This window comes from Gasterosteus aculeatus, chromosome 1 (genome assembly GCF_964276395.1).
Source record: "Gasterosteus aculeatus chromosome 1, fGasAcu3.hap1.1, whole genome shotgun sequence".
In the NCBI taxonomy this organism is placed as follows: Eukaryota; Metazoa; Chordata; class Actinopteri; order Perciformes; family Gasterosteidae; genus Gasterosteus; species Gasterosteus aculeatus.
Genome location: NC_135688.1, coordinates 10,671,789 through 10,684,821, shown reverse-complemented (window position 1 = coordinate 10,684,821; position 13,033 = coordinate 10,671,789). Strand labels below are relative to the sequence as shown.

The 13,033-nt window shown below is 42.7% G+C and overlaps 1 protein-coding gene across 2 annotated transcripts in view; it reads left to right on the top strand.

Annotated features, from left to right (window-relative positions):
* The window catches only part of LOC120825582 (uncharacterized), a 43,504-nt gene extending 32,098 nt beyond the window's left edge, over window positions 1-11,406 (top strand). The window contains exons 5-14 of one of the 2 annotated variants that reach the window (XM_040187261.2): window positions 861-921; window positions 1,547-1,677; window positions 2,502-2,621; window positions 3,137-3,250; window positions 5,818-5,931; window positions 8,109-8,222; window positions 8,644-8,690; window positions 8,929-9,105; window positions 9,885-10,038; window positions 10,120-11,406. In XM_040187261.2, the coding sequence (XP_040043195.2) occupies window positions 861-921; window positions 1,547-1,677; window positions 2,502-2,621; window positions 3,137-3,250; window positions 5,818-5,931; window positions 8,109-8,222; window positions 8,644-8,690; window positions 8,929-9,105; window positions 9,885-10,038; window positions 10,120-10,550 (1,463 nt within the window). In that variant the 3' untranslated portion in view covers window positions 10,551-11,406. The remainder of the gene's footprint in view (window positions 1-860; window positions 922-1,546; window positions 1,678-2,501; window positions 2,622-3,136; window positions 3,251-5,817; window positions 5,932-8,108; window positions 8,223-8,643; window positions 8,691-8,928; window positions 9,106-9,884; window positions 10,039-10,119) is intronic. The other variant, XM_040187279.2, reaches the window with a different exon arrangement.
* The last annotated feature ends 1,627 nt before the right edge of the window (window positions 11,407-13,033 follow it).

The window sequence follows — 13,033 nt, the reverse complement described above, 5'->3', positions numbered from 1 at the left end:
TTGCTTTTCATTTATTTTCCTACTTTCCCAGGAGGCGTTTCCTTTAAAGTTCCATGTGGTCCTTTTTGGTTTTTGACCTCTGAATCCTTTTTAAACTATCATTGTGATTAAGTGCTGTGAAAATAAACTTGACCGCTGAGCCAGTATCATCAACTTTTATTACGTGTGCTGTTTTGGATTCTTTCGTACACAAATATCTGCAATACTAACCCTAAAATCTACATCTGGATCTCAAACAGCTCATTGACCAAGTGAAGATCGGCCTCATGAGTGGCTTCACTTTCTGAAACTCGCTTGGCCACATAAGACTCAGCTACACATCAGTAAACGCGTGTCAGCTGGCTTCGCAGTGTGTGTAGGGAGGATCATTCTCTCGTCAGTGACTCATGTGCTGGATGACCTCATCGCGTGACCTCCGAGTGCTGCCATCGTGTTGCGATGGTAAAAGTGAACGGAGGGAAGCCCGAAGGACGCGCAGCTAGTTTACGGACATCCTGCAGCCTTGCCCATCCCGCCGCTGTCTCACGAAATACGACCTCCTCCCCAGCAGGTCGCTGATTGGACTGCAGAGGTGCAGGAAGTCTGTAAAAATGAGCCGAGTTCCCTCTGTTACCCCCTGCAGGTTACTGGAGACAAGGGAGGATTAGTACGTCTGGAAACTCTGAGTAGCCAAACTAAATAATGTCGCGGGCACATATTGAGATTATATTGAGATTTTTTTGAGGTGATGTAGGTTTTATGAAAATACCTGGTAGAGATCCAGATGTGTTCGTGTGGATTGCGGGTTTTAATGCCCAGTCACTCCATTGAACGTCACTTCTAGCCTCTAATAATTTCCCTTCTGTGTGTTTTGTTGGCAGCGGTGTGTCGGCAGGGTTGTCATCAGACCCACGGCAACTGCACTGCACCTGGAGAATGCGAGTGAGTCCAAAGAACGCTGAATGAAAGTTCTTTTAACTGTAGGCATGAGCATGGTAGACGCCACGGCTGAATGACATGTCACATGTTCAATATCAATGCCATGATGTGCAAGTAACCGCGCTATAAGCAACCACTTTCAGGGGAAACTGGAATTTAACTAAATTCAATACAATCGACAGCAACATGTTAAACAAAATACATGGATATGAAGCCTACTGTTATTTACTGAACCTTTTCTAAGCACTCACTTTCTGTGTGGTGTGCAACCAAACTGCGTCACCTCACGCTGAGTTGTTTTTTTAACCATTGTCAGGTTTAGAGTTTGAATCCCACGGACATGTTGCATCAACAGGCCGGTGCTATTTCCACTCAGACATGACCCGAGTCACTCTTAAAAATACTGATGTGAAAACCGCTGCATATTACTGCCTGCGGTTAAGTATCCATTGTTTTAAAGGTTTCCTGTCTAGATCTACAGTGGCAGATACCAGAGCCACATTTGATTGATTAATTTAACTGGACATTACCAAAGCATGCACACAAAAATGACTAATGTTAAGAACAGTCACCATGAATCCTACAAGGCGGCACGAGCAAGCGTTTGGTTGTTCTTCCTTCTCGCTAGGTGTCACTATGGCTGGAAGGGCCCTCTGTGTGACCAGTGCGTGACGTTCCCCGGCTGTGTGTACGGAAGCTGCGGCGAGCCCTGGCAGTGTGTGTGCGACGTCAACTGGGGAGGACTGCTGTGTGACAAAGGTATGACACGAGACAGAAGTTAAACGGTATTTCTTTTATTTAAGAATGGAAAAAAAGGCCCAGTTTTTTTATTTTACTGTTAGCATTTAATAGAAGCACTGTTTTACACAGCGAAACTCTGTGAATACAGACGTGTCACCCGCGTATAGATGAAAGAGGTTTGAAGACAATAGTGTCCGTTTTTCAGGCGTGGTTCTTTACACATTTTCCCGTGCACGGATCCTCTGCATGAGAGAAGACAAAGGTCCTTAAAGGCTTCAAGCCCCCCGGCCCCACACACAACACTCAAACCTTTCCCACCACACATGGTAGTTATTATTATACAATTGTTATTGCAGAATATAACAGCACACCTCCCGCCTCTTTACCAGTGCGGGCGCTGGGATCCGGGAGCCCAGGGGACGGTGTATTGTACGGAGGAAAGGTGATAGCCTCGGGTAGGGTGGATGCGAGCGGGGACGGGCTCTCAGACTCAGGTGGAGTCCAATGGGGTTTTTTGTGTATTCTGAAAGACTCATTAAAGAGCCATTGTGAGATAAAGCGCCTGTAAGCATGGAGGAGATTACCACAGGAAGCTGGAATCAGCCTGAACACCGGAAGCAACGGGCTCTGCAGCTACTGACCTGCACAGTCGTCACACCGAACCTGGACTTCTGCGTGTGTGTGTGTGTGTGTGTGCGCGCGCGACAAACTGAAGTTAACCTGGATCGTTCTTCCTCCTTATTCCTGTATCTTTTGTTGCCTTTAAACTTTTTTTATCTTCTGTTTTAAACTGAAATATAAACGTATACTATTATGCTAAGTATAGCACTTTATGACTCCAGATCTGAACTACTGTGGCACCCACCAGCCATGTAAGAATGGTGGGACCTGCACCAACACGGAGCCAAACGCGTACCACTGTGAGTGCCGGGATGGTTTCAGAGGACGCAACTGTGACATTGGTAAGTTTTTGGATCCTGGCCAAGAAAACAAATTATTCAAATACAAAGGTACAGCAATATGAAATTGAAATCATGGTTGTTTGTTTTCACAAATTCAAGAGAAGCCCATGCAAAATGAGAGAGATACTATTTTATGCAACATGAAGCAAAAGTGGGGCTCAAATTTGGAATGTTGAAAATAGTAAACGCATCAATATAAACAGCAAAAAAAATAATAATTCAGAAATAACTTTACAGATGAAACCCAAAGGCAAACATTTATAATCTATTCATTAAAAATCCATTTGAGTTCTTTAGTTGACTATACAAGATCTTGTAAGTAATAATAATATAAATCAAATTCTCAAATATATATGACATATATATATGACAAATACGTTATGATGCAATAATGTCACTCAATTGTCTGAAGTGACATAGAAAAAGTGCTCATTGTGTATCACAAGCACACATCTGTCCACATCCACACGTACGTATGTGTCATCCGTCTTTGTGCTCATCTCCTCCTCCGTCAGTGGAACATGCGTGTTTGTCGTCACCGTGTGTGAATGGAGCCACCTGTGTGGAAGACCCAACGGGCTTCAGCTGCACTTGTACCGACGGATGGACCGGACACATCTGCGCTGATGGTGATTGCCATTGCCACACACACGCACACACGCACACAGACACACACACAGACTGATTTGTAGTAATTGGATAAAAGCCAGTCGGTTACTCTAATCAATCAAACAGAGGAAGCTAAATTAGCCGGAGCACAAACGGCAATCAGTGGTCCGCCTCGCCCTGTTCTCGGCTTTGTGTGTGTGTGTTTGTGAGTGTGTGTGTGAATAGTATTTACACTGCCAAGAAAAGGTGAAGCAGAGCATCTTTGAACAATATTGATTAACTGTGAAAGAGGTGAACCGGTGTGTTCATTATGTATTTTTTATGGCAGTGAATCAAGGGCTCATTATCTGGTGTCTCTTATTGGGACACAATGTCCTGCATTAAAGTACGTCCAGACTTTGATGCAGATGAGGTGGATTAGTTTGCAAATGTCAGCAGAGTGCGTCACAAGCACCTGGTCCGACAGGTGTGGCTTTGGCTCTGCTCAATGAGTGGGTGCTCGTGGCATATAAAAGAAAAACAATTGGATAAATGACTCGATCGAAACACAATGCGGATCGTGAAGACGGAACAAACTACTAAGTGAATGTTAGCAGACTTTAGTTCCACACGTGGGAATTTGTGAGGCGACATCCTGTTCCCTCATGATGTGCATTCATGGGGGAAGTTGTTTGGGACCGTAGCGTCTGCCAAATGAATGTAATGTTATCAGAGTGTGTTTGCTCAGCGAGGAACATGAGACCAACGCTAACCAGCATGACAATACACACTGGTGTTCAGAACAGGAATGATATGTTGTTGTTGGCGTTTGTCCTCATCCGTTTGGGGACATTAGTTTGCTGTACAGTTGTCTGATGCTTCTTCTAAAAATACACAATGCTTGACTGTCTAACTTTGGACCTTCCAAAGACTCTGCTACCAGTAACACCGGCTGTCCGATAACGACATGGCGTGCGAACTGGTTTTGACTTTTAACAGCAGGATTTCTGACAAAAAACCTGGTCACCTTGTCATATAATTCAAGTTCAAGTTTTATAAGAGTGTAGAAGTGTGGCGGGATTAAATAATAATTTAATAATAGTAGAATAATACTAAATAATGAATCGTTAAAGATAGAGGTACATCCTCGTATTGAAAAAATATTTCATTCAAGGTTGAATTAAACTCAAATAATTTCCCATGATATCTCTAAAATAAGTTTTAGAGATATCTGAAAAGATGACTTTTAATGGAAAGTAGATTCAAGTTAGGAAACATCAGATCATACAGGATTCCCAGGATCCAAATCTCATTATCCGCCCCATTCTTGGATAATATTGTTGAGGTTCCACATCCCCACAATACATAACATGTTTTTGTTATTTGTTAGTTAGTCTTAATTACAAATAAAGTTACATTTCAGTGTAAATACAAAAGCCCCTTTAAATGTCCCTTTAAATTGACCTTGAGGAGCCTCTTTCCTAAGTCACACTAAAATACACTTTTATAAGCATCAACAGATAGAGAAAATGTTTTGCATGCACTGTCACAAAGTTCGATCTGTCCCCATCTGGATCCCCGATTCACACATTACATTTTGTAGCAGCCCTCACACCACGTACCCCGTTTTACAGCGTGGATAAAGTTACAACTGAGCTGTCACAACCGTCAGTCATGGACTCGGTGTCTGTCTCGATCGGGGCAAACAACGCTGGCCTGAAAGAACAGAGAAGGCACAAACAGAATAATAAAGGTCTAGTTTATTTTTGCCCCTGTTATTTGTTTCCAGAGGCGATCTGTCTGTGTGTGTGTGTGTGTGTGTGTGTGTGTGTTGTGGGGGGCGTCTCTTGGGAGATACGCAGTGAGAGGATTGTCAGGATTGGAGAGAATGACTATAACCGCAACACAGCTTACAGACTTAGACGCATATATATAAATAATCAATCAAGGCTTTTATGTTTGTTATGCATTCCTCATCTAGTTCTGGTGGACGTGCTGCCATCTTGGCTGGGTTATTATTGGAGTCAGGGTCATGGGGTTTGAAAATGGTTTCTCTGCAGGGTGAGGTACATGACAAAAGGTCATGAGACAGAGAGCTCTTGACTAAAATATGCATGGCACAGGTTCCTGCATGGGGGAAAAATGACGATGGCCCAAATGCGCAAATATGCTTTGTGTAATAGCAAGTCAGGGATGGTTAACTCTTAATATGAGCGCTTCTCTCTGTCTGTGCTCCTCACATTTCTTTGTCAGTTTTTAATTCCTCCTCACAGAAGCGGAATCAGGCATGGCAGCCCTTTTTCTCTCTAATTAGCTCTCTGTCTCTCCTTTTTTTTCCCCCCACCCCTGCTTCCATTTATTTAGATTCCACCTTTCCCCACTTTTTGAGGTGACGGCCGTGTCCGTGCGCCAGATGATTTGTTTATCGCTGTTTGCACAGACACCAGAGCAGCAGAATAGAGAATGAAAACACGGCCCGCTGAAGCATTCGCATGCCAACGCCACAGATCGCACACTCAGTGACACACAAAATGTCTCTTTGGTATGCACACACACACAGTCCCACTACACAGTGCAGTTGTTCACATGCCATATTTCCTCTTCCCAGCGGTGAGGCAGTGTGATCGGAGCCCCTGTGGCCGTGGAGCAACGTGTCAGGAGGCTCCTGGAGGATACCGGTGCGTCTGCCCGCCCGGGTGGACCGGCAGGACGTGCCAGCTGGGTCAGTGTCTACGTCCTCTTCAGAGTACTGTGATCGAGGCAAAGAGTGGTGCTCGCTATGATTCAGTGTCGTCTTTTAGCCGCGATGATAATAGTTATGTCATTCTACGGACTCCGTTCAGTAGCTGTTACTCGGTGGAGTAATGAAAGTGTACATTTGTGTCGTGTACATTTCTTTGTACACTTTAAGACTTTCTGATTCATGTCTGGTTCAAAGTTGTGATTGAAAAAAACAGTCACACCACACGGCCCATTGAGTAGCTGTTTGGGAGCTTTCAGTGGGACTAGTTAGTGAAGGTTTTGTCTTATGACTTATGGAACACAGTACACGGGTTTGACAGCGGTTTAAATATTTTCATTTCACATATATTTTCAGTATGGTGATATATTATGCAAAAATTGGTTTCAAGCATTTTAAAAAGCCTTAATGAAAAGGAATGTATGCAAAGAAAGACTGGAAAACTGAGATGCAAATAGTGTTGTCTGTACTCTGTACTGTACAACTAATCACTCAAATATTACATTTCAACCTACATCTGACAAATGCCCACAGCAAAGACTAAAACGCCGGCGGAAAGAAATGCAATCTGAGAAGTTTAGCGTACTGTGGTTCTTTGTAACAATGATCATTTTTCATCATTAAAGCTTGTGGATACAGTATACAAATATCTATTAATGAGAAAATCTCATATTCATCATCCTCAAAGGAATCTATTCCGTTTTAACACCAAACCTTAAATCAATCCGAGCTGAAATTCACAGCTGGTTTCATAAACTGTGATTATGTTTTTCTTTTGTAGCACAAATGAAACAGACACAGAAGGCCGGCGCCTGTTTACTCTCGTATCAAGTCCCCCTGACTGAGAATCAGTAGTCTCCAAACGTGCCGTCTCCACGCTTTGGGCCGTGTTCACTCATATTGAAAATATACTCCCAGCGGGTTGTTGTTGGTGTACGAGGAAATAGTGTACAGGATCAGTTCGCACAAATACACACACACACACATACACGGAGAGCATACACTATATACACAATCCATACAGAGGCTCGCGGGTTATGAAGTAAAAAGTGAGGCATATTTCAGGATGACAGCCTCTCCTGCTCCTCTGTGTTACAGTGATATGTCACTCTGACACTTGATAATCCCCCACAGTTCCACATCACAGATCAGTAGCTCACACACACACACACACACACACACACACACATACAAAGTGTTCTAACGCAAGTGATAAAACTGAGCTTAGAGGCAGAGCATCAATAGAGCCTCCAATGGGGAAAAGCAATTTCACTTTCTATCAGTTCCACTCTTTTATTAGCCAACTTCTGTCCCCACATTTTCTCTACAGGCTTTTTCATAGATAAAACACACACGCGCGCACACACATATATACTCTGCTAAATCCCAACAGGCCTCTCACTGACTGAAACAGGTTTAGATTACCTATAACTGACCAACTGCTTCCTCTTTATCCATTCAGCGTGTCTTTCTAATCCTGCTGCCAGAGACAAGCCCTCGAGGGGGTCCCTGGCTTTTTACATTGCCAGTGGAACAGAGGGTGGGAAAAGGAGACACAAATGCACGTAACGGAAGCAGCGGTACAGCAGTGGGGTCTGTGCAGGGAAGATGTGAGGAGATGCTGCAAGGCATTGCTTTGGATGTGCTGTTTGTAAACACAACATTCAGCCCGAGCAGCCTCTCTGTCTGCGTCCTGCTGGCGTCCACCCAGCGATTTCCCACCGCAGTGTTCAGATCAATCATCCGCTCCAAAATTTAATTTAACAGGTGGCTGAAGATCGTTGGGACCGAGTTTACAGCGGTGCTTTTCATTATTATAAATTTGGTCGATAATAGCACTTTGTGGAGCTTGTAACTTAATTTGCCTTTATAATAACCTCCTAAACAATAAACTATAAACAATAATGCATATGGTATACGTTGCTATACTCCCGCATAGGGTAATATGCTTGTTCAAAATCATTTGCGATTTAAATGTTGCATTGGATTAAAGCATCAGCTAAATTAAATGTAACGTACTATATTGTCCAAGTAGAATCAAATGGGAGCAAATGCAGCAAGTGCTCAGTCCAAGTGGTTTAGATGTATACGAGGCGTCAGATGTGATGTCTACAGTAAAGATGAAATGTTAATCCGAAAATTCTTCTTTCTCCCTTTAGACACCAACGAGTGTGAAATGAGTATATGTGTCCACGCACGCTCTTGTCGCAACTTGATAGGTGGATACCTGTGTGACTGCCATCCCAAATGGACGGGGCCCAACTGTGACATCAGTAAGTATAAAGGGGAAATAAGGAAATAAAAGAAGGAAGGAAGGATTGTGTGCAGCCCGGAGAGGAAGATGAAGATGAATCTCCAGAGGATTGTGTTTAAACAGCAGTTCCCCTGCAGCACAGGATCTCTGTGGGCTGCAGATCATTTTACTCAAAGGCCAGTTCTATTAATCGTCTGTCACAGGGAATCGCTGCAACACACAAAAAACGTAACACTAACCATAAGGAGTGTGTGAAGTTTCATCTTTTTTTATATTATCTCCTGCTCCTTAAAATCCAATCTGACATCCTGGTTGCACACAATTCGGCCACATCATTAATCTGCGTCTGTTCACTTTGTATGTTGTTGTTGCTGTAAGCACAGACATATCAGTTCACCGTGTGACAGATTAATATGGTCTGTGCTTTCTCTGATTTCTAGGGAACAGCAGCTGTCAGGGTTTGTGCTTGAATGGTGGACGTTGTGAGGTGAGAGTCCCGGTGCTTATGTCCTCTGTGCATATGACAGCTTCACTGTCTTCCTCTCAGTCTCTGGCATTCACTGCAGTGACAGTGTCACCTGCTTTCTATCGTTGATTGTCTTCAATCGCACACCTTAAGATTCTTACACAACTCGGAAAACAAAGGTTTAATCTTTGTCCTTCTTGTTGCTGCCTCTTTTTCATACGTGCTGTGAGTGACACGCGCTATATACTGTCCCATGTAGGACCAGATGTCCGCCTCCAGATGCTCGTGCCCACCTGGTTTCTCTGGGAAATATTGCCAGATTGGTCTGACTCCCTGTGACAGCGCCCCCTGCCTGCACGGGGGACAGTGTGTGGAGCAGGATGGAAAGACCGTCAAGTGTAACTGTCCCACAGGATACTCAGGAGACTTCTGTGAGGTTGGTCAACCTTCATAGATGTTAGTTTAAGGCTGGCTTAGTCTGCAGATTCGTGTCATCTTAATGAAAGACATACGTGGTGAAAGTTAATGGGGAGGAAGACGTCCAAGTCCCATTCAATCTGGAAAGCATCAGGGTATAATGATAGAAAAAATCGAATAGTCGAATACATAATGAAAATAATTAATTCATTAAATCATGAAAACATATATAATCTAAAATCATTCACATTACTGACCCTATATTGACACTATATTTGATGTCAAGCTGTTACAAAGAGATTTAAAGGAATATTGATAACAAAAAGTGCACCATCAAGGTACATAAAACCATTTGGAGAAATACTAATACTACTAAACTCATTTCCTTTCTCCCTTGTGATTGGTGTATAGAGCCCATGTTTAAACTATACCAAAACATCTGTTTGCAAACTCTCACACAACTTGAGCAGTATAATGAGATTCTAATTAATACAAAGAAATGCTCACTCCTTCCAAAATACATCCGTTTACTAAAATCCAGCCGACATTTGGTACGTAGAGATGCTCTTACATTAACTACATACGTAAAAGATAAACAGAATTAATACATTCAATTTGTTAAACATTAAGCAGATGTCTTAAATTTATTGGGACTGGTTACCAGTATAGTACCCCAACAAAATCTACAGATAATTCTCCAACAAGAGAAGTACAATAACTTTCCCTTTCGATATTTACTACGTCACCGATCTGACAAAATAAAAGTAATCCCAACTGTTTTGTTTATTTCCGTCACAGAAAGCGCCGGTGGATATGTGCAATCCCAACCCTTGCCACAGGGGGGCGCCTTGTCACAGCACAGAGGGCAGATACTTGTGTGCATGCCCCGAGGGTTATTACGGTAACGAGTGCATGAACCTCAAAAATCCCTGCATTGGTCAGCACTGTCCAGGTAAGAAAAAAAATGGGTGTGTGTCTTAAAACATACAAAATCTCTATGAAGTCTGGTCTTACTCTGCCTCCGTGTCTGCAGGTGCCATGTCTGACACGACACACGGGGGGGCCAGCTTCTACATCATCCTGGTCGGGGTCTTAGTTTTAGTGATGGTCTGCGGCTGTGCGGCCTGCGCCTTCATCCTCTCACACCTCCATCGAAAGCGGAAAAAGCAGCAGGCCGTCCCGCAGGAAGAAGGCATCAACAACCAGAGGGAGATTGTCAACCTCATCAGAAACGTGGACCGTCCCGTCCCCCTCCTGTCTCCTGCCGCCCCCCTCTCACAGCCCCCGGCCCCGATCTCACGTTGCTACGAGGAGATTGAGCTGACGCTGCCGCCCTCCCCGGCACCTTCTCACCCGTCTCCAGCACTAAAGGCTCCCCACGGCTCAAAACTGGACATTTCCAACCGGGAGAGGGAGAAGTTGAACCGCATCCACCACACAGACAACCAGGAACTGGAAGCCTGACCCTTGAACTTTTGGCCTGCGGAGGAGCTTTTTTTTTAAAGCTCTATTTCATTTTGTGTTATTCGCACTCTTTCGCCAACGGGGGACATGTTTCCAGTTTCTTGCACTATGTCACTGTGGCAGTTGTAAAAATGAGGTGACCTAATGACCTTTAGGGGCTCAAATAGCACCAGAAAACACCTGAGGAGCGATGGCTGCTAAGAAAGAGGGTCAAAAGTCCAACTGTCGTCTTCGACTTTATTAACTAGGAGAGGCAGCAGATGCATGATTGCATGACTGACTCATCAGACTTGATTTATTCTTGAGGCCTAAAGACTTGCCTTGGAGTGCCTGAGATACAGTCTAGAAGAAATAATCTTCTGCAGGAGCTTCTCAAACTGTTTCCTGGTCCATGATGCCATTTGAATGCTGTTCAGACTTCCATGTCTGATTCTGACTGAACCCCGAAAGAGAGATCAACGAATTGATGCTTATTTAACACTAAATGTGTGTGTCTGTGTCTGGTGGTGTGTTAAGTGTGAGTGAGCGGGGAAGAGAGAATGTATATTATGAGTGTATGTGTGGGAGGACACATTAAGTTGGTATACATGTATGTGCAAGCCTTTGTTTTAAAACTATACACTGTTGCCTGTGTTGTCTTTGTACTACTCCAGCTTGTGGAAGATGTGTGATTGTTTCATACCTGCGTGTAAAGTATCTTTTTTTGTACATGAGTATATTGTACATATTGATGCCCTTTTTGTACTGTGGTTCGGTCTCAAAGTATCACTGTATTGCTTTGCTCTGGTTGCTCTATTTCCCTTTCCATTTGGATCAGCACACGTGGATTGTAATAAAAGTGCATTAACCAACCCTATTTCCTTTTATAAATTGCCTGTAAACATCACTTACCAGAGTCACAGCCGTCGTTAGTGGGAAGTGTCAGAGGTTCCACACAGAGATTATTGACTAGTGTCATCAAGCGTAAAGTGTGTCACCGCCTTTTTATATGTGTATAACGATTGCTATGACAAGCTTTGTTGTTAATGTTATCAGACGCCAAAGCAATGATATTTGACAATAGGGCAATAAGGAAAACGTGTTGTAGTCTTTTGAAGTTCTCATTTCCTGTGTATTTATTGGTTTGTAATTTAAGTGGGTTATAAAGTCATAAATTGTTTAGACGCAGTTGTCATCACCTTTCAACCTCTTGAAGCACAAGTTGTTCCATTTGTACAAATATATATTGTGCAACCACAAGTACTTCTACAGCGTCCTTACGGAGACCAAATATCTAACGCTTAAGGAAGTTTTATGAAAATGTGTAAGTGATCTAGGGGCTATTTCCGTTTTACTCTTACAAACATTTAAGGATAAAATTCAGTAGTGTTGGGTTTACGTGATAAGAAAAAGCCTGATTGACCCCAGTGCTCCTCTAGAACGACCATGTGGTTGTGAGTATCTTGTCTGTTGTTGGAAAGTTGGTCATACTCTCATTATACCGTCTCTTAACCTCAGTGGTTGTAAATGCATTGTAATCGTCAACCTCAGAGGTTTTTTAGGATATTGGTAAAGTATGACAACAAAAACATGTTTAACTACTCAGACTCTGTAGCGCTGTAAAAAGTAAAGATGTTCCATCTAAATACCTTTTTATATCCCCAGCGATGCAGCTGACACTAGTTTGTCAACTCCTCTTTTAAACAGAATCTTTCTGGTGTGTGTCTGCGACTCCCCTGACAGCCAGTGGGTAATAGTACAAAAACAATGTAATCTGCGGTTTAGCAATGATTGACTTTGGGATCATAATTCCAGCATTTATTAGGGGCCCATTGATCATTATGAAACAGACTGTTTGCATCACATGCTTCTTTGTAGTTGCAGAATTATTCATGTTGATTCTGGATTGCCTATTTGATATTTTTTCACAAATAAATACTGTTTGTTCTTATTTTATCATTCATTACACTAAAGTAATCTCAAAAGTGAGGACGGCTTCAGAGTTATGGGCATTTCTACTGTCTTACAGGGACATCTTGTGGTCACAGCATGAACACAAACGTTCAAGCCGCTGGCATTTTTCAAATAGTATATCAAGTGTTACTGATATTACTTTTTGATAACACATGAGGAAGGCATGAGGAATTAAAAGGTTCTCATATATCCTTAAAATTGTGAGCACTAGCAAGGGTTAACAGTACAAAAAAACATGTATCAACTCTTCGAACTGACCGGCTACTTTGAATAAAAGTAAATTTACAATGTGGAAGATTGTGGTATGGACCTGTTATGACAAATCAGGGTATCTGAATATTTTACTAAAGTGAAAGTACCGACCCATACCACATTACAAAAAGTCTGTTGCAAGCAAAATCCTCCATTCACACTCAAAATATCCTATTATCATTAAAAATGTATCAAAAGTAGAAACACCCATCATGCAGATTGCCCCGTTTTGGTATACCATGTTATGTTTTAGGGGTGGAAGGAAATTAAAGAATTGA